Below are 20,698 nucleotides of genomic sequence, written 5' to 3' on the forward strand. Positions count from 1 at the left end.
GGGAAGTTGGGGGCGACCAGGCCTGCAGGGAAAGGCAGTTGGGAGGGAACCAGGCCTGCAGGGGAGAGCAGTTGGGGGAGACCAGGCCAGCAGGGGAGGGCAGTTAGGGGTGACCAGCCTGCAGGGGAGGGCAGTTAGGGGTGACCAGGCCTGCAGGGGAGGGCAGTTAGGGGCAAACAGGCTGGCAGGGGAGCAGTTAGGCCTCAATCAGGCTGGCAGGGGAGTGGTTAGGGGGTGATCAGGCTGGCAAGCAGAAGCGGTTAGGGGCAATCAGGAAGGCAGGCAGGTGAGCAGTTGGGAGCCAGCAGTCCTGGATTGTGATAGGGATGTCTGACTGCCCGTTTAGGCCCGATCCCAGGATCGGGCCTAAACGGGCAGTTGGACATTCCTTGAGGGGTCCCAGATTGGAGAGGGTGCAGGCTGGGCTGAGGGACACCCCCCCTCCCCTAACGTGCACGAATTTCATGCACCGGGCCTCTAGTATAATAATAATAATAATAATAATAATAATAATAATAATAATACCTGCTATATTACCAGACCAGTACTGAAGATGAAAAGAAATGACATTCATGAAAGTACTTTGTAAGCAAAAATATGAAGATGCAAACAAGAATTGTCATTATTTGCTCCATCCAGGCAGGCTAAATTGTGACGTGGTAGGAAACAGCAACATCTCAGTGCCTTAAAACAAGATTTCTCTTTTGCCCCTGCGACGCCCACGGCCCAATTGGCAACTCTTAGGGCATTTGCCTTTTATTCATGTTGATGGAGTAGGAGACTTTATGAAGCCTTGCTCACCTGGATCTCACCTCACTGGCTCACCCTGCTGACTGAACCATTGTGACACACACCTGTTGTTTCTCCCTTCTTCTGTGTCCATTTTCCCTTCTGCAGACCACTTGGAGTTTTCATTGGGACATCACCCATTTCATTATTCACACAGAGCTGGTCCCCTGCCCCCCAGACACTTACAGAGGGCCCCCATCCTTGACTGGCTCTGGGGATAGATATGCAACCTACATTTGGTCAGAGTTTCTTCTCCCACCCCCACCCCCACCCCCACCCCTAATCCCCTGGCCAGAATTACTGGAAGAATGAGTGGGCTGTGATCCAGGTTGGCCCAACAACATCCAACCCTAATATTCTGTTGGAAATATTGAAAAAAAAAAGTATATTTCTGCAGAGGTTGTGAGACCAAGAGGGCACATGTCTGGGACTTCTAGCAGTTGCCTTGCCACCACCAGAGGGGAACCTATCTGACAGTGAACCCAAAGAGCCAAACTTACTTTCTTTCTTTTTCTTTCTTTCTTTCTTTCTTTCTTTCTTTCTTTCTTTCTTTCTTTCTTTCTTTCTTTCTTTCTTTCTTTCTTTCTCTTTCTTTCTTTCTTTCTTTCTTTCTTTCTTTCTTTCTTTCTTTCTTTCTTTTTCTTTCTTTCTCTTTCTTTTTCTTTCTTCTTTCTTTCTTTCTTTCTTCCCCCCCCCCTCTCTCTTTCTCTCTCTCTCTCTTTCTTTCTCTTACTTTTTTTTTTTGGAGTAAGCCATTTCAAACTGGATGTATGTCCCTTGTGGTTAAAGAGCCCTGGCTAATATAGTCACTCATCTCCAATAAAAGTGTTGCCAGCCTGATCAAGGACCTGGCAGTGCAGGTGAAGACAGGCATGCAGCCCCTTCACTCCAGTTCTGATCAGTCACCAGGGAAAATTGAAGGCATGAGAAATCTGTCTTTTTGCTTATTCTCCTTTTCTAGTATTCTACTAAGTGGTCCATCATTCTTTGCCAAGGAGACTAGCATCCTTTGGCTACCTAAGGAAGCCTAAGAGGTTATAGAATTCAGTGGACAAGGCTTGGGCAGGAGAGGACAACAGGCGGCCCACAGAATGCTAATGAGATGAGGTGCACAGACTGGCTGCAGAAGTGTGTTTAGTTTAGCTCCATTAGGCGGGTGGGTGACAGGTGGAGGCTGGAATCTGAAGGAATGGCAGGAGTTGGGTGCTGAGCCAGGAGGAGTAAGGCCACCAAGAGGTCCCTTACTCCAACTCTGTGATGCTTTCAACCAAGGTCAAAGTCAGGAGGAGCCTGGAGCAACTGGGCGAGGGTTGGACTGAATGGCGGAGAGTGTCCCCACCAGCAAATAAAGGCAGGGGACATCAGGGACCCCCTATGACTGTCACTGGAATAGAAGCGACTGCATTTTGCTGATTTTTCTGGGGCAGGCTTTTTTTAGTAATCAAATCCACATAGCTCAAACATTGCAAGCCACAGTGTGGAAAAGAGTCATACATATATTAATGGCTTTCATGCATGGAATGTACAACCAAAATGGTGTTTGAAACCCTCATTCATACCTTTTGACCACCGTCTGTGGGTATCCCTGTGTGGCAAATGCCAAATAATGATAGAAAACATACACTGACATATTTAATCCGCCTCACAACAACATTTTTAGGTGGTTGCTGTTATTTCTATTTGAAAATGAAAAAATTGATCTCAGAACTATTATGTGACTTGCCCAAGGACCCCCAGCCAGTTAATGACAAAGCCGGGATTCAAGCCCAGGTAGTGTAGTTTCGGAGTCCACACCTTTTACATCAGATGGTATAATGGGAGGTCTTTCCCAGTGTCCTTGGACTTTGAACAGTAATTGCTCAAGGATGACATTACCTAACTTTAAGAACTACACTTGTTCAGTAAAAAGTAATCATGTATAGCCCTAGCCAGTTTGGCTCAGTGGATAGAGCATCAGCCCGAGGACTGAAGGGTCCTGGGTTTGATTCCGGTCAAGGGCACGTACCTCGGTTGCAGGCTCAATCCCCGGCCCTGGTCAGGGTACGTGCAGGAGGCAACCAATTGATGTGTCTCTCACATCAATGTTTCTCTCTCTGTCTCTCCCCCTCTCTCTAAAAATCAATAGAAAAATACTGGATTAACAACAAGTCATCATATGTAAATACACTTGATATAAAGCACATTCCTTCTGCCCTCCTGTCTAGTCTTCTCCTTCTTTCTTTCACTTTCCTCAAATTTCATTCCCTAATCTATAGTCTGAGTTTGCATCATGTCTCACCGACTGGAATGTTATTCTTTAGTTGTGGTTTTATTACTGCCCATACTTCTAGACCACTTAGCATTCCTGAATTCACAAGAGTCAAGTGCCCCTAGCCCTACTGAAAAGCAATTGCTCACATGAAATGCTACGTAGGCTGAGACTCACTGCTCATGCAGCCCCAGGGTCCCCTGTGATGGCAACGCTAAAGCCCTTTTGTGGGAGGGTCTGCAATTCCTCCCTGGTACTCGCAGAGAGTTGGGGGTGCCTCTAACCACTTTCAGTAAGGTTCTATTTACACAGCTCTCCCTAGGGTCCACCTCCCTCCTGAGAAGTTTGGCCCTTTGTGGGCAGGGATGAAGTCTCATTGACTTTTATTGTCCCAAACAATATCCTGTACAAACTAGAGGCCCCACTGCTATTTGAACTTAGGTTTAAACTTAAAATGTTTCTTCTCATAGTAACTTTAGTAAGTGTACTGCTTATTGTGTGAAAGCACTAGTTTAATTTTTCTAGAAGAAAAAACCTAATTCAGATATTGTTTAGTGAGTAACCGACTCCAAAATGTGCTAAAACTTTTATCCTATTCACCGACATATCCTATTCTGGGCATATCCTTTTTTATTCTTTCTTTTTTCAACCCAAAGCTTCCCTCTTGGTTTATTTTCATTTTCAGGAAGTAATTTCTTCTTATGTGCTTTTCTATATTAATAAAAATAAAAAGACTAAATGCGGGTTCTATTAAATGCATTTGGCCTGTCTCCCTCACAGCAGGAAATAGCTTTCCCTCCTCTGAATTCTTGAAACTTGTTGCATAAGCAATATAGTTGGTTCTTTCCAAATGCTGCCTGTATTTCTACACTTGCATAATTTTCTCCAAGGAGACAATCTTTTGAAGGGCCTCTTGGTCTAGAGCTCAGCACAAAGTAGGCACTCACAAAATATTTGCTGTGAAAATAAATGAAGGAAGGAGTGGAGTAAAACCTGACAATAGATTTCCTGACAGGAGATGTTTTAATAAGGGCAAGTCCTTCCTAAGAAGCTAAATGCATAAGTTTTCATGACAATGGTAGCAGCACTAACCAGATTTTAGCCTTTTGAGAATCCTGGATTTACTCATCCATCATTAGTGATTGAGATGCCAAAGTGATCTGGAACATGGTGGACTAATTCTTCCCCTGCTTATGGTATTTATGAAATGAAAGACTCCTATGTAGTAGTGCCTTTCATTCCTTATTCTTTTCTCCAAATGGTTGTATATCTCTGCAAATGTTACTTGAAAGATAACGGGTATGCCAGTTACTCCGCTGACAAACTTTGTCAATGCCAGCCTTCACTAGAAATTCTCTAGTTTTAAACTATTATTTCTTTACATTTTCTTCGAAGGTCATCTTTGTAGAATGAAATGTCAGGCCACGAAAGATGAATTCAGGGCAGCTGATTGAAGAAGTGTGACACTTTAAAGCTTTGTGTCAGTGTGTGTAGAAGTCTGGACGCACAATATGCAGAAGGGTGACACGATGACTTCCAAAGGGACTGCCTCTCTCCTTGACCTGTTTTGACTAAATTTTACTTAATGGAGTTATGACAAAGAGTAGGAACCAAAACACATGGGGATCACAGAGGCTGTTATGTTTATTGTGCAGAACAGACAGTGATAATCCACTAGAGAAATATTTCCAACAAGCAAGCGATTCAAAGTACAATCATAGACAGCAACTCTACATGAAGAACAAAGAATAAAGTTAGAAGACTCAAAGGAACAGGAAGAAAGTCAACTGCAGTTCAACGTCTTGATACTTTTCTCCTGCAAACATGCAGAAATGGTAGAAAAGTTAAATGTCCAGTATTACTTAGCCGAGACCAACAACAGCAAAGAACAGTCCTATAAAATTTATCTCCCACAAAAATAAACTATATATATAAAAATTTTATGATGTTCTTACTGTTCCATTGGCCACAAGCTTTTTTCTTTTCTTTTCAGTATGAAAAATGAGGTATACTGGGGCTTAAGAGGTAGTAGTGTGTTTTGATTGTACAACATAGAGGAAATAAAAGAGTAACTTCATCAGAGATGGAAATTGCTCGGTTTCCGAGTTTGGCCAACATGAGCAACTGTGTCAGTTTTATGAGCTGGCCAATGAGGTTTCAGAAAGGCCCAACCAAAGACATGGGACTGTTACTTTTATGAGCCACTGTTTATTTGCTTATTTAATGCACAGTTAACAGTAATGTTGAGTTTTCATTCTCTCCATAGCTCCTCTGGTGATTCACCACAGTGAGCCATCTGCCAGTCCAAGAGAGGTATGTGGCCTTTGAAGCTACCTCCCTGAAGCGGCTGGAAGAGAGATGGTTTTGAGTTTCATTTGGCTTCAGAACTAAAAGCCACACTGACACATGCCCTCATGAGAAACTACCTCCTGGCCCAGTTGATAATACCATGTTAAAGAGTCAGCACACGCACTAGGAGAGAAAAGAATAAAACTCTACATAAGAAGCGCTTCAAATAAATCTGGTTGAGACATATTACAAAAATCACATTTGTGTAAAGTACATGAAAATCTTTGTCAAGCATTTTCTCATATTCCACTAATCTTAAAAACACATATTTCTGATTGCATCGCAAAAGCTCAAGCTTGTTGCCTCTCACCTACAAAGCTTCAAGTTTCTTTGAAGGTTGGCTTTCTTTTATTTATTTATTTGCAAAAGTATGTAAAAATGTGTTCCTCTCTAGCAAACGTTTTTTACAAAAATAGCTTTGACTAGGGATAGCTGCAGTTTGAACTATGTCAAACGTTGACAAAAATGAAGGCTGCAAGTAACAAGTTCATTCCTTTTGAAGTCTGGAGGTAGGTCTTTGCAAGTCAATTAGTCCATTTCCTTAAACAATTCATCTGAGGTACAAACTTGGAGGGTGATATTTAAACATTACAGTCAAATTCTGTGTGCTGTGTAGTGCGATTGAGGAGAATGATCCTTAAGAACCTAGGAGCGACTTGGTTAAAAACAACAACAAAACTATTCAAGTTAACGTAGAAATCTAGCAGAGAAGCTGAAACAAGTATTTGCAAAATTTTAATTAAAAAAAAACACCATAGAAAAATACATAGCCATGCTGAAACACAGTAAGGAGACTGCTTCATTAACTGTCGTTTAAGTGTACAAAAAGAACCGCCGTTAGCATCACCTACCCATGAAGTTTGTCTTTCTTGCATTGTTTGTGTATAGCAGCATGTAAAAAGTACTAGACTGTAAATTAAGTGTAACATTCAGAGGTAGTACTGAATAGTGGGGATATATTGCATCTCTGGCTAAAAGTGCAGTTTGAATGAAGAGACGGTGAACTGAAGCCAAAGAGAAACACCTCAGTCAACCATCCTATGTCAAAACGCGTTACCTGAAGTAACACATAAGCTTAGTTTGAGGTAAGTGGTATTTAGGTCTTTCACGGAAACTGATACACAATGAAAAGAGGCAGAGAGAGAGTAAGAGAGAGTGAGAGAGATAGATTGCTTTTTTTGTTTGCTTTTTTAAAGTAGTAGCATAACTATAGCAAAAGAAATTTAGATTTCGCTCCTACCTCATTATTCAGGTGAGTTCATCATGCATTATTGTTGTACCTTTTCATTAAATTACAAAGAAGATGATTTTACTTGTCTAGGTTCCTTCAACACTTGGAGGCTGACAAGTGTGATGTATTGCTGAATGGCATTTGGCTCTGTGGGAAGTAGATCCTACCGGGATGAGTGTTTCTCCTGAAAGAGTGTGACAGGGCCAATGGGTTCCCTACTGATGTGTGATATCCATACATACGGGAGTTGGCGACACTCGTGTGCTTACTTCCCTTTTGGAAAAAATGAGCATAACCTTTTCTGGTCTGTTAGCTGAATGAAAGGACACATCAGCATTTCGTCTGGTTAGAAATAAAAGAGTAAAAAAAAAAATCATCAAGTGTCTACAAGATTATACGAAAAGGAGAGAGAAGTCGTATCTATTCCTATCTTTGGTTCTAAACAGAAGCCTCACTACGAGAGCGGGTTGGGTGGCGTTGGGGGCCAGTGTCACACACTGCGCCTTTCCTACGTGAATGCCCAGCGTCACGGGTGTGACAGGATTCTTGTCTGTGTGCAGTGCAGTGATCGACTAAACCTGATTCAGAGTTTTTCTCACCCACCCACTCCTGCTTATCAGATCAACGAACTATTAGTAGGCTAAGAGAAAAGAAAACAGTAATTAAAAGTTGCATTGTTAAATGGTGTCCCCTGTGTTTACAGCAGTTTTTCACTAAACCTGGGACTGTGAAGGGATTACAAAGAAGGTGATTAATATAGTCCTTTTTAAGGTTATGTGATTTCACCCCCCCAGCCCCCCCGCCCCCACCCCCCTGCCCCGCCCCAGATGAAAGTGGAAAGACCATGGCAACAGAAAGTAAGTGGTCACTGCAGTGTCTTCTCCCTTCAAAAGATCCAACTGCTGCTGAGGTAGAAATCAAACGTGGGCGCCCCTAATCCTCTTCTGCAGACTCTTGTGAGGATGTCTCTTCAGTCTCCTCCTGGAACACACAAAGGCCACAAGCATTAGACGGCATGGGCTGCTCTTACACCACAGTGCAGAGGGGACCGGTGCCCACAGCACACTGTGCTTGCTTCAATAGAGGATGCGGCTGATTGGCAGGCCCAGCATTCCCAGGGCTTCTAAATCGGTAATTGAGGAATCAAGGTGTTGTTTTTCCCCAGAGCAGTCATGAGCCCCTGTTGATTTAAGGCTTGACATCAAGGTGGCTGGTCAGCAAATTCAATTGTTTGCCATCCAGAGAATGTCAGGCCAGTGTAAGCTTCCTCACCAATTAGGGTAAAAAAGAAATGGGTGAATTTTTTTCCCACAGCGTGCCACTCATCAGTTTTCAAAACCAGTGTGCAAGCAAGAAAAACAGAGTCCAGCCCTGACCGGTTTGGCTCAGTGGATAGAGCATCGGCCTGCGGACTGAAGGGTCCCAGGTTCGATTCCGGTCGAGGGCATGTACCTGGGTTGCGGGCACATCCCCAGTGGGGGGCGTGCAGGAGGCAGCTGATCGATGTCTCTCTCTCATAGATGTTTCTAACTTTCTATCCCTCTCTCTTCCACTCTGTAAAAAATCAATAAAATATATTAAAAGAAAAAAAAAGAAAAAAAAAAGAAAAATAGAGTCCAGGAGATCCTTACTTAGGCATAAATAAAGGTGTCCTTCAGATATTGGTAATAATAGCTGATGCTTTTATGGTGACTACTAGATGCTTTTAGGGACCCTCTGCTATTATCCCCATTGTACAGGTGAGAAAATCAAGGCAATATACCCCAAATTACATGGTGAGTAGGGCCAGGATTAGAGCTGTCAGATGGGCGTTGGAACCTGTGTGTGACCACGAAGCACCCGCGGCCATGCAGTGGTAGCGTGAGTGAAGGAGGGAGCCTGAGCTCAGGCTGCAGGAGCAGCCTCCTCACGTCCTCTCTACACGGGGTTCCTCGGTCCCATATGCATGAAAGTCCATTTTAAGACAATGACCAAAATTTGGCATCACTGCTCATTCTCAATGCTAAATCCACATCAACCAAACATTTAATGCTGGGCTGGCCAAGCAGAGAAAATCTAATATATATGTTTTTGCAGGGCCTCGTCCCTCGTCTTCATATAAATCTAATTCCTCCTTCTCTTTCCTTTTTTTCTGATTCCTTGTGGTTCTGGAGTTTGTTGGAGTTTCTGCAAGCCAGCTTGAGCCGCACAGTTCCCTTTCCTTTTGCTTATTTTACAAATGTGCAGTACCTCTCAGGACATGGGTGGTAAAGCGGAGACAATAAACATTTCTGATAAAAGCGTCGTTAGCGAAAGGATGATTTTTATCAAATGCTGCACACTGTCTCCTACGACAGCATGTGAAAAAGATCTGGGAGAAGAGGTAAACATTTACCCCGGCCGCAAACCGAGCCCCTTTAAGAACGGCCAGCTTAAAACAGCTTATAACAGTCTTCATACTTTAATAGATTTGATTTTCCACATGGCTTCATTTTGTCTGGGTGGCTAACTGACACAATTTATACCTCTCTTCCTTCCCCAGGTCACCACAGTACACCATTCAGTAACGCATGCCTTAGAGCTTGTCTGCGTTATATGACCAAACTTCCATTCATTAGTGTTTGAAACACTTCAGCTGTGAAGGGCTCCTAACTGCTACCATGTGTGACGCTTTTGCATAAAAGCAGCAAATGGGAGGAAGACAGCCCACGTGAGCAGGTACTCACTCACATGAATACACGCGCGCGCACACACACACGCACACACACACGCACACACACACACACACAGACACACACACACACAGACACTCACGAACTCCATCCTAGGCTTTAATCACAGGCTCTCTGCTTACTGCAAACCTTTTGCAAAAGGTTTCAAACATTCTTCCCCCCAAGACGGAGAGAGCTGTAAATCCTGGGACGAAACCTACCAATGAATGGGTTACGGCTTAGAAAATATAACCACGGCAGTATCAAGTCACGAGATTTCACACCCGTTTTGTTTAGTCTGCTCCGGGTTATGTGGGAAATGTGGAACGTATGAAGCTACCTCCCCTCTACTCCCAACCACCGAACTTCGGGCTTCACCCATTTCAGCAGCACGTTTCTACCTCTTGATAGGCAGCGCGCCATGACCCCAGGATTCTCTATGGAGTTCTGGCCACAAAGGAGGATGTATCCTGATCAAAGCCATGGACAGACGAAAGAAAGACAGGCCCGAGGTCAGCTGGCCCGTGACCTTCTCTTCTCACTTAGTATTTAAACTCCAGAAAGTCACTAAGCTGTTTGGCAGATATACCCTTCACCTGTCCCCAAACGACTCACTTCTCATTACGACCCGAGGTGTGGAGTGAGGGTATTACTCTGAAACAGGCCATCACATAAGAGCCGGCCGGTATTCCTTTATTCCCTCTTCTCCTGGTTAATCAATTAATGGAACTCAGTAAGGCTGGAAATCCTCCTCCTGCATCTAACAGTAATGACTCTATTTCTCAGTGTTTCTATTCTATCTGGAAAACTCTTCTAAATCTGGAAGGCAACAGAATTTTTCAGGCCATGAACTCACAGAGACCTCATAGAAGATGGAATGTGATCAGCTGTTCAGAACATTCCCAGAAACTTTGTTTAATTTGAGCTCTTGAAGCTCCTGATATGCAAGTAGTTTATTCAAACCCCTTAGACACAACTCAGCTAAAAAGGGTGGTCCCTCGCACTGTTTCCCTAACAGTTCTTAACACAACACAAATGGTTGTTTTACTAAGGTATCTTTCCACTGACCTTGAAATTCTTCTACTTGGAGTTGTTAGCTACAGCACTGGGTCCATAATTAGATCTCAGAGGGTGGGAGCTCACACTCCATTGAACTTGTGGAGGTAGTGTGGCTCTTACATGCTCAAACTGATAGTTTTCTCAATCGGCTGCTTAGCGGAGAGCTCGCTCTCTTCTTCGCATAGCTCTGACTGGCCACTCTCCACAGGACAGCCTGGCTGCCAAGCAGATGATGTGGGCAGGGCGTATGGCACTCACCTCTATAAACCTCACCTTTCCAGGGACTTGGTTGCTGTGACAAAAGTGTGCATATTGTTGAGAGAAGAAAAGTCCTCCCTGTTAGGAAGAAAGTTGGAAACCCACTCTCAGCTGCCCTGTGTCCTGGCTGGGCAGACTTCCCAGAAGGCTCTTCTATCCCCAAAGAATCTTATTTCCATAGCAGAGTAGCTACTAGGGGCCCTTCAGATGCAGCCCTCTTCATTAACGTAGAAGATACTGACACTTCTTGTAGACATAGCTTGCACCTTGAGGTATATATTGACATTGCTTCATGTTTGCCACATAAGCCAAAGGACTTTTGAGCTTGTGTAACCCCACAAGAGCTGCTTTGAGGCAATAAGGAGAAATATTGTAGCCAGGAATCGTATACATTTCATTAGGGGCTTGTTGGCGAGGTGGGAAGGCCAAATAGCAGCAGTGTGGTCAAGAAGGCTCAGTCCACCATAGCTGGTTTGACTCAGTGGATAGAGCATTGAACTGTGAACTGGAAGGTCCTGGGTTCGATTCCGGTCAAGGGCACATGCTCGGGTTGTGGGCTCGATCCCCAGTAGGGGGCGTGCAGGAGGCAGCCGAGCAATGATTCTCTCATCATTGATGTTTCTAGCTCTCTCTCCCATTCCCTTCCTCTCTGAAATCAGTAAAAATATATTGAAAGAAAGAAAGAAAGAAAAAGAAAGAAAGGAAGAAAGAAAGAAAGAAAGAAAGAAAGAAAGAAAGAAAAGAAAAGAAAAGAAAAGTGCTCAGTCCTGGAATGGTGCTTCTGGAATGGAGGATAAAAGGAATTTTCAAAATGGAAGTGCACTGTGACATTTTTATGAGCACCAGTCACTAAGGGCTCTAAATACTGAACAGCTGCCCGCCATTCACACACTTATTTCACAAAGACAACTGAGGCTGCACCATACTGGGGCAAAACATGGGAATTTTTTGGCACAAAACTGGTGAGCAGGAATGGAAAGTGGACAGAGTTGGAGAACTGTATTTTTATTATGACTATTGGAAAATTGCACTCATTTTGCCTTAGTTTTCTATTGCAAATGGGGGGGAAAGGAATTTAATAAATATAACTCTTTCATTGCTTTGGTTAAGTTTAGAAAAGAACTATGGCTTGCACCTATCTTCATTCTTTTTAATATGGTTTGCACCTATCTTCATTAATTTTAATTAATTTATGGCATTAATTCTTTTTAATGCCAAAGAATGCACGTGGCATATACCTTTGGGTATGCTTCCACTGATTGATCCAAAGGAGGAAGACAGCCCAGTATCCAATTCCATCTCCTAATGCTTGATGGAATTTTAAGATGTCTTAAGAGTTGAATCCTAGATCTCACCACAGAGCCATGGGTAGGGGTGGAGCTGGAGGAAAGCTCAGTATCTGGGTTTAATGTTCACATGCAGACTAAATAGCAGGTCTGTAGTGGGAGGGAGGCCACTGAATCCTAAATAGAACCACGAAATGGAAATAGCCTCCCTGCAAACTTGGAAGAGTTGTGTCACCAGGATGTCCCTCTTTGTGTATAATAAGAAGTCTGTGTTGGCTTTAATCAATCCTTCTATTTTTTCCCCTTGATGGCAAAGAATTCTGCAATTCTTACCATAAGATGTTGCAGGATAAAAACACAAGTAAGATTTGTAATTTAAGCTACCTTGCAAAAAAAACAAAAAAACAAAACACACACACACACACACAAAGAAACCACCCTACAAATATCTGGTAATCTAGAAATGGTTTCATGACAGACTCCTTTTGTCATCTTAGTATGTTTAATTCATTAAGGATCTGGAATGACACCTTTAAGATATTTTCATGTCCACGACTATCTCGAGCCAGTCCAGTCAGAGCAGAAATCATGGGCTCTTCTCGTCGGCAGCAATGACCAGAAACCAACCACCATTCTGTCTGGATCCAGAAGACCACAAAGCCAAGTGTTTCTATTTTTCTGTCAGATATTTTAACTTCCAATGGATTGGGACTGTTTAACTTAATGGAAAGTGATTACTTCCTCCAACTAGGAACGCTTTATATCAGGTTTATAAAAAATACATTAAATGGAACATACAGTATATAAACCATAGAATCTGGCAAGAGATTCTAGTGGAAATGTTAGGAGGCAAATCTGTTTTGCAAAAGGAGACATAAGAAGTTGGGATGTTTATGGCAGCTGTCCCCCATCTTTTGTCTATTGTAGCTTTATGTATATAAAAATATAGAAGTACCAGGACTACCTTGCCTGTGTTACCATCAGCTTAATGCAGTCAGTTCAAAGGTCTTATTGGGGGATGGTGACAAAAGAAGGTTGATCCTAGATGTCATTGACCACAGCACCAACCCTGGAATGAACGGGTTGTCTAACCTGTCTTATTCCTACTGTGTCAGACTGGTAGGGATAATACCCATCTACTTGTCACTCAGGGTGGGAGAAAAAAATGTGACAATCAAAGGGGAAAATTTTGAAGAAAAAAAAAGTAAAAATCTTATAAGACTACTAGGGGCCCGGTGCATGAAATTCTTGCACTGCGGGGGGGGGGGGGGGGGGCGGGGGAGGAGGGGGCGGTCCCACAGCCCAGCCTGCCTCCTCTCACAGACTGGGAGCCCTCAGGGGATGTCCGTGGGGAGCGGACCTAAGCCGCAGACTGGCCTGCCTCTGCGGGAGGCGACAGGGCTCATCAGGGGAAGGCGCCAGCCCAATCACTCTGCTGCTGCAGCCACTGCCAGCCACCACAGGTGTTTTCATCAACATGGACTACAGTTCCTTCACCATGAAAATACGACAACTTTCTTTAGGTATTTTCAAGATGTGTCTTTCATAGGATATGACATTTCTTTCTTTCTTTCTTTTTATCCTCACCTGAGGATATGTTTCCATTGATTTTTAGAGAGTTTGGAAGAGAGAGAGGGAGAGACAGAGAGAAACATCAGTGTGAGAGGAACACTTTGATTGGTTGCCTCCTGCATGAGCCCTGACCTGGGCCCCAGCCAGGGAGGAGCCTATAACCTAGTTACATGCCCTTGATCAGAATTGAACCCGGACCCTGCGGTCGGCAGGCCAAGGCTCTATCCACTGAGCTAAACCGGCTAGGGCAGGATATGACATTTTTTAGTCCCTGCAGCAGCAGACTTTCATTTTATTCTCCAGGAGTGAGGTGGAAAAACCCTAGATCACCTTCTTGGATTCTCATTACCCAAGTTACCAAGAACACTGAAAGTGGCGGCATACAGGGAGCTTAGCCAATGAACGGTCAGAAAAGGTGTTTACACTTGAACTGGTTTGGTTCAGTGGATAGAGCATCGGCCTGCAGACTGAAGGGTCCCAGGTTTGATTCCTGTTAAGGGCATGTACCTTGGTTGGGGGCACATCCCCAGTGGGGAGTGTGCAGGAGGCAGCTGATCGATGTTTCTCTCTCATCGATGTTTCTGACAGTCTATCCCTCTCCCCTCTTCTCTGTAAAAAATCAATAAAATATATATTTTTTTTTAAAAAAAGAAAAGGTGTTTCCTCTGCAGCCCATGCGCAGAGGATCCCCTGCATTGTGCCCACTGGGCTAGGGGCATGTCCCCAGGCCATGTTCGCTGTATCCGCCGGGCTGGGGGGTGGACCCGGGCCACTTGGCGCGGGCGCTTGGTGCCCCCAGCCGCTTGTCCCAGGACCCAGCCTGCTTGGTGCCGGTGCCTGTAGGCCACTCCTGGCTGGGGGCGTTCTGGGACTCTGGCCGCTCAGGGCCTATGTGCGGGCCTACAGGCTCGGAACGGTCTGGGTCCTGAGGATGTTCCCGGGACCCAGGCTGCTCCGTGCCCACGTATGCAAATTAACCCACCATCTTTGTCAGGTTAATTTGCATACTCACTCCTGATTGGCTGGTGGGTGTCACAGAGGTACGATCGATTTGCATCTTTCTCTCTTATTAGTTTAGATAGTGGGGAACTGTGATTTTTAATTACAGTTATTCATCCTGTGTTTATTTCTTTACCTGTGATCCAATAAGATTTTTTTTGAGGAAGAAAAACAATTCAACAATGCCTCCAAAACAAACAAAACAACAACAAAAAACAAATAAGACATCTTAAGTTTCTAAAATGCACTTCTGTTTGTCTCCTTTGTGCCCTCGACCAGAGTTCCATCACCGAAAATACGGCAACACAGGTCACAGATCCTTAGAATACTACAAAGTCCTTTCCTGGGATGAAGGGATATATAAAAATACCTCCAGAAGAAGGGAGTCACATCTTTTTCAAATAAGAAAATAATTTTATGTTTAAATTAATTGCAAGTTTCAGGATACTATAAACCATGATTTCTGAGGATCATGATCTTGATCAACTTCCTATTTTAAAATTATTTTTATATATTTTTATTGATTTCAGAGAGGGAGAGAGAGCTAGAAACATGAATGATGAGAGGGAATCATTGATTGGCTGCCTCCTGCATGCCCCCTACTGGGGATGGAGCCCGCAACCTGAGCATGTGCCTTTGACTGGAATCGAACCGGGACCTGTCAAGTCTGCAAGCCGATGCTCTATCCACTGAGCCAAACCAGCTAGGGCAGCTTGATCAACTTTCCATGCCAGTTCTAATTCTCACTGAAGGAGCCTCACCTATAAAAAAATAACTAAAAATATAGCAAAAGGATTTTTGCATGAAGGAAACACTCAGAAGGAGGAAATTTATTTCAACAGTTCCAAAACTGTTGAGGAATATTCTTGTTTTTGTGCAAAGTACTTTTAAAAAATGGTTGTGGTGAAGGCTGCTTAATGGTTATATTCCAGATGTATTTACTGATGAATAGACTAGGAGAAACCTTTTTGTTTTCTATGTGTATAAAACTTCGCATGACTTGTATTTGTTGCCAGGGAACAAAACATTTCTGGATTTTAACCATGACTGCACCAATCATTTGTCATTATCCTAGGACTTTTGAGTAAGATTATGAAAATCTCAATAACAATAGTAAGTCAACAAGTAACTATTTCATGGAAATCTGAGTGTCCAGCAAACATTTCCTGAATGTAAAGGAAGTACCTTGGATAAAGAACATATTTGTATTCAAAGATTAAGGATTACAATTATTTATATTAATTTGTGTCAGCAAGTCTGGCTAATTATAAGGAAGCTTACATATTTAATAAATATGTTGCTTTATATCCAACTCACATCAGAATGCAGAGAAAAAGCAGGCAGTCATTACCATTTTATTTCTAGTCTAACACACAGACTTCACCACACCGTTAAAAACGATTACACTTTTAAAAACTATATGAAATCTGTCAAGTCCAGAAACACTACATTTTTCCTTTTGGAGTTTTATATATTTCCCCAAATTGAGTGATATTCTCTCACTTCTGTTAGAAGTTTATGTCATCTCTACAAGACATTTGCCACCCACACAGCTAGATTCATCTTGCCAATATTCCTCCATTACCACTGTGAGCTAATTATTCCATATGTTTACAGTTAATGATCATGTTGATATGTTTCCTTTGCCCTACCCCTGTGCTGTTATATCCTGGAGCTACTTTATGGCAGGGCTAAACGTTGGTTTCTACTTTGCTCTTTCCCTTTCCCTTGACCTTTGCAGTGTCAGAGGTCAGGGGTGAAATAAAAAAGTATTTCCTATGCAGCAAAACAGCGCCACTCAGGGTGGACTTTGATATAATTCTTCATGTTTTACCAGTTGGTACCAAACATTTACTGGCCCACAAAATGTTTTACCAGCTTGAAAGAGCATAAGTAGGAAAATAAATCAGTGTTCTTTATGACTTAGGCAATGTAAATCACTAGGCTTCCCGAGTGAGCAGAAGACGGACTATTTGCAAGTCTGATTTATTATGAACTATTTACTGCATTGGCCAGGATGCCATGTAAAAGATGAGTGTTAGAGTGAGAATGCCCTCCCCTCTTTCTCCTTCCTCTGCACGTCTAGACTAAAAGCCCCCAGTAAAAATGCCTTCTTTGAGAACATGATGCTAACTGCAATTCATCAACTTGCTTGTCCCAAAATGAAATCTCTCATTTTGCTCCAAACAATGTTTAGGTTGTCTGAAATATAAACATCCTTAAAACTGCCCTTGAAGTCTCTGTAAAAACATTCAACTTTTTTTTTTTTTTTGAATGGGAGAAAAAAAACCCTCCTGATAACCAAGGCTTATAGAGATTTCTCCTCCCTGATACACACCACCCGCAAGAGATGCTATTTGCAGGTAAAAACTCTTATTTCAAAACAGATAGCTTTGTTTCCAATCTATCAGAAACAGAAAACTTGCCAATTCTCTCACTGGAAAGTGGAAAAGGAGTGGGTTTATACCTGTCTTGTTAGAGGTGTAGCTTGCCAGGGCTGTACAACAATGAGGAAACTGGGTAGAAAGGAAGGATAACTGTTGGGATTTTAAAAACCTGTTTTTATCCTGTGGGTAGGGCTCTGGTGAGGAAAAGAAAAAGTCTGAATTACATATAAGGATTCACTTCCAGTCTCTGTTTAAGCCTTAAAAGGGGGAAATCGAGAAACATTAATATGATAAACGAACAAAATCTTGTGAGAAGTCCTAGATAGAGTGAGATGTAGTCTTTACTTTTTTTAAATCCTCACCCGAGGATATGTTTTTCATTGATTACAGAAGAGAGAAGGGAGAGGGAGAAAGAGAGAGAGAAACATCAACCCATTGCCTCCCATACAAACCCTGACCGGGGATCGAATCCACAACCTGGATGTGTGCCCTGCCTGGGAATCAAACGCGAGCCCGTTCAGTGCAGGGGGCAACACTCTAATCAAGTTAAGCCACCCGGCCAGGGTGAAATGTATTTTTATCAAAATAAAAACTAGAGCCCTGACCGGTTTGGCTCAGTGGATAGAGCGTCGGCCTGCGGACCGAGAGGTCCCAGGTTCGATTCCGGTCAAGGGCATGTACCTTGGTTGTGGGCACATCCCCAGTAGGAGGTGTGCAGGAGGCAGCTGATGGATGTTTCTCTCTCATCAATGTTTCTAGCTCTCTAGCCCTCTCCCTTCCTCTCTGTAAAAAATCAATAAAAAAATATTTTTTAAGAAATAGAGAAACAAAGCTCCCTCAATCAAGGACAATAACCTGATATATTTATAGTGTTTTTTAAATTAAAACAATGATGACAACAACAAAATCTACCACTATTTCCTACTAAAGTTAAGAATGTGACCCATGGGGCTGTGGATTCAACCACTTCAAACTGTTAAAACCTAGGAAATTAGTTAATTTTTTATTTATTGCTTATTTTGTCACTTTAAGAATGAATATATAGTAGAGTTCCCTAGTAAGCTTTTGTTTTTACTGGTTTTGGAATTTTTTAAAAAGTTAATACAAATATTGCAGATTTTCCCCTTTAGGTTTATAAGAGACACTAACTTTCCCGTTGGGGAGTATGTGACACACTTGAGGTGTGCGGCTGATGGTACCTGGTGGATTGTCCAATCACACCCCTCCTCCCCCAGTAGAGTTCCCCTTAAACTTTTATTTCTCCCTAGACACATGTATTTATATACAGAAACACAAATGAGTATCTAAATTTTGAGATCTGTCATAATTCTGAATTTGCCTCCTCAGAGTGAATTTTGTCACTCTGTATCCCAGTTTCAGGATGTGGCATTCGGGAAGCTCAGAGGAGGTTCCAGCATTTGGGGGATTTACCAGCCTTCATAATAAAGCCATTGTAATTTTGGATACACGTGATGTATAGGGAAAGTGATTGCTTTAGTCCTAAAGGTAGGATGCAGCAATTACTATACAATTTCCCCCTAGTTTAAAAATATTCTTGTTTTAAAACAAGCAATAAAAACACTTGCAGTAAAAAGGATAGTTTTAAACGAATTAGAATTCTAGAATTTTCAAGAATATCCACCTCTGGAAATAAAAATTACACCTAGCACCCAAAAATAAGTTACAACATAACAACGCTCTCTCTCAAAATGTTCTTGAGAATAAGGGAAGAAGTGTTATTATCCCATTTCAAAGGTGGATAAATAGGGTACAGAGAGATTAGTTTGCTCATGGGGCTAGAAAGCAAAGCCTAGGTCTCCTTACACACTTCTGAGCCCTTTTCTTTATATGTAAAATATTTACTTATACTAAAATCTTCACCACCTCACAACAGGATCTAAATGTAACCCCTCAAATACTGTTGATGAAGAAAGGATATGTGCCTGAGGTAACCTAGACTGCCACCTGGGAAACCATCTGGGAGGGTCTTTTGAAAGAAACAGATGAAAATGGAAGAAATTCTTTTGAATGCAGTGTAAAATTTACATTATCCTCCATGAACTTCCATGTAGTCCCTGTGTTTATACAATTCATCACTGTGTTCTTAGGCAATGTAGATTAAGAAGTCCAATGAGCTCATGCTCCTTCCCCCCGCGCGCCCCCCTATTTCTGAGTCTGAACTCTCCTCTCAAGGGCTGATCTGGAGCAGGGTCGGTCAGTGAAGACCAACCCGATCCATCCGTGGCTTCTTGGATATTCCGGATTGCCTTGGGGAGACATTTTGTTATTTCACTTATATCATTTCTCAGTGTGTTGCTGCCCAATTTGCAATCAGTTTCAGCAATCTCCACCTGTGATTTACTTGTTTCTGCCTCTCTACTTTTGAATATGTCATTCATCTCTTCTGTAAGATCTTCCTGTCTTTCCCCTAATTAGTCTCCATTTTCCCCTTTGCAGCTAAACAACAACAAGATCAAAACTCTTCCAGGAATCATCCCCATGTGGCATTTTGTATCCCCCACGGACCTCATCAACGTTGATACTCTGTGTTTCAAATGTTCAAACCTCCTGTCCTGTGTGTTTGCTGAGCACTCTCATCCTTGCTGCACATTAGAATCACTGGGGGCGTTCATAAAAAATACTGATGCTGGAGTCAGACCAAATAATCAGAACCACGGCAGGATGGGGCCATTGGTGTGTTTAACAACTTGCTCTCCAGGAAAAAAAAAATCCTGATTTGTAGCATTTATCAATTTCCATGGCACAAATATTTCCAGTGTAGTGGATTTCAAGCTACCAACTTGTTGTCGTGGAATGCAGACCATGGAAGGGAGGCTCACAATTGGTTCCAGCACACACTGCACACTACATGAGGTGTATATGCCATACACTAGTGTATGGTGATATGTAAATGAACATGGTATATTCATGGTGATATTTATAATAACCATTTTACACATGGTCACACACACCCACCCATAGTCCCTCTTATTGTGGTTTTGCTTTCTGAGGTTTCAGTTACCTGCAGTCAAACTTGGCCCTAATATGATAATGGAAAATTTCAGAAATAAACTAAGTTTTAAAGTGCATGCTGCTCTGAGTAGCGTGATGAAATCTCGTGCTGTCCCACTTCACCCTGCTTGGGACGTGAACCATCCTTTTGTCCAAAATATCCTCTCCTTCTTCCCCCACTTAGTCACTTAGTAGCCATCTAGATGATTACAATGGTTATTTCATTATAATATATAATTGTGTTATATTTGTGTATTTTAAATGTTATAATTGCGTATTTATAATTCGTCATTAATCTCTTACTGTGCCTAATTTATACATTAAACTTTATCACGGGTATGTATATGTAAGAGGAAACATAGTGCAAGTATATAATAGGGTTCAATACTACCCCCAGTTTCAGGTGCCCACTGGTGGTTTTTTTAAAATTTAATACTAGAGGGCCGGTGCACAAAGTTCATGCATGGGTAGGGTCCCTAGGCCTGGCCAGTGATCAGGGCCAAGCTGTGGGGTGACCAGCAGGGAGATCGGGGAGCCCCCCGCTGGCACCTGCCTTGGCCAATCTGGCGCTGCCCGCTCGCTGGTTCTGCCCCCCACTGCTGCCGCCAGTCGCCTCTCTCTGCAGGGCAACTGGCAGGGCCATCGGGAGCCCCGCTTGCACCCGCCTTGGCTGGCCAGGGACCTACAGGCTGGGGGCAGCTCCTGCATTGAGTGTCTGCCCCCTGGTGGTCACTGTGCATCATAGCGACCAGACATTCCGCCATTTGGTCGAATTGCATATTAGGCTTTTATTATATAAGATATTTTTATTGATTTCA

At 42.8% G+C, this 20,698-nt stretch overlaps 1 protein-coding gene across 2 annotated transcripts in view; it reads right to left on the reverse strand.

The window, feature by feature from the left end:
* Window positions 1-7,550: 7,550 nt before the first annotated feature.
* The window catches only part of HMGA2 (high mobility group AT-hook 2), a gene marked incomplete at its 3' end in the record, with an annotated part of 148,243 nt that continues 135,095 nt past the window's right edge, over window positions 7,551-20,698 (reverse strand). Inside the window, exon 5 of one of the 2 annotated variants that reach the window (XM_080660100.1) lies at window positions 7,551-7,595. In XM_080660100.1, coding sequence (XP_080516226.1) covers window positions 7,551-7,595 — 45 coding nt within the window. Of the gene's footprint in view, window positions 7,599-20,698 lie in introns of both variants that reach the window. The other variant, XM_080660099.1, reaches the window with a different exon arrangement.

Source organism: Plecotus auritus (genome assembly GCF_963455305.1).
Source record: "Plecotus auritus genome assembly, chromosome: 3".
Classification (NCBI taxonomy): Eukaryota; Metazoa; Chordata; class Mammalia; order Chiroptera; family Vespertilionidae; genus Plecotus; species Plecotus auritus.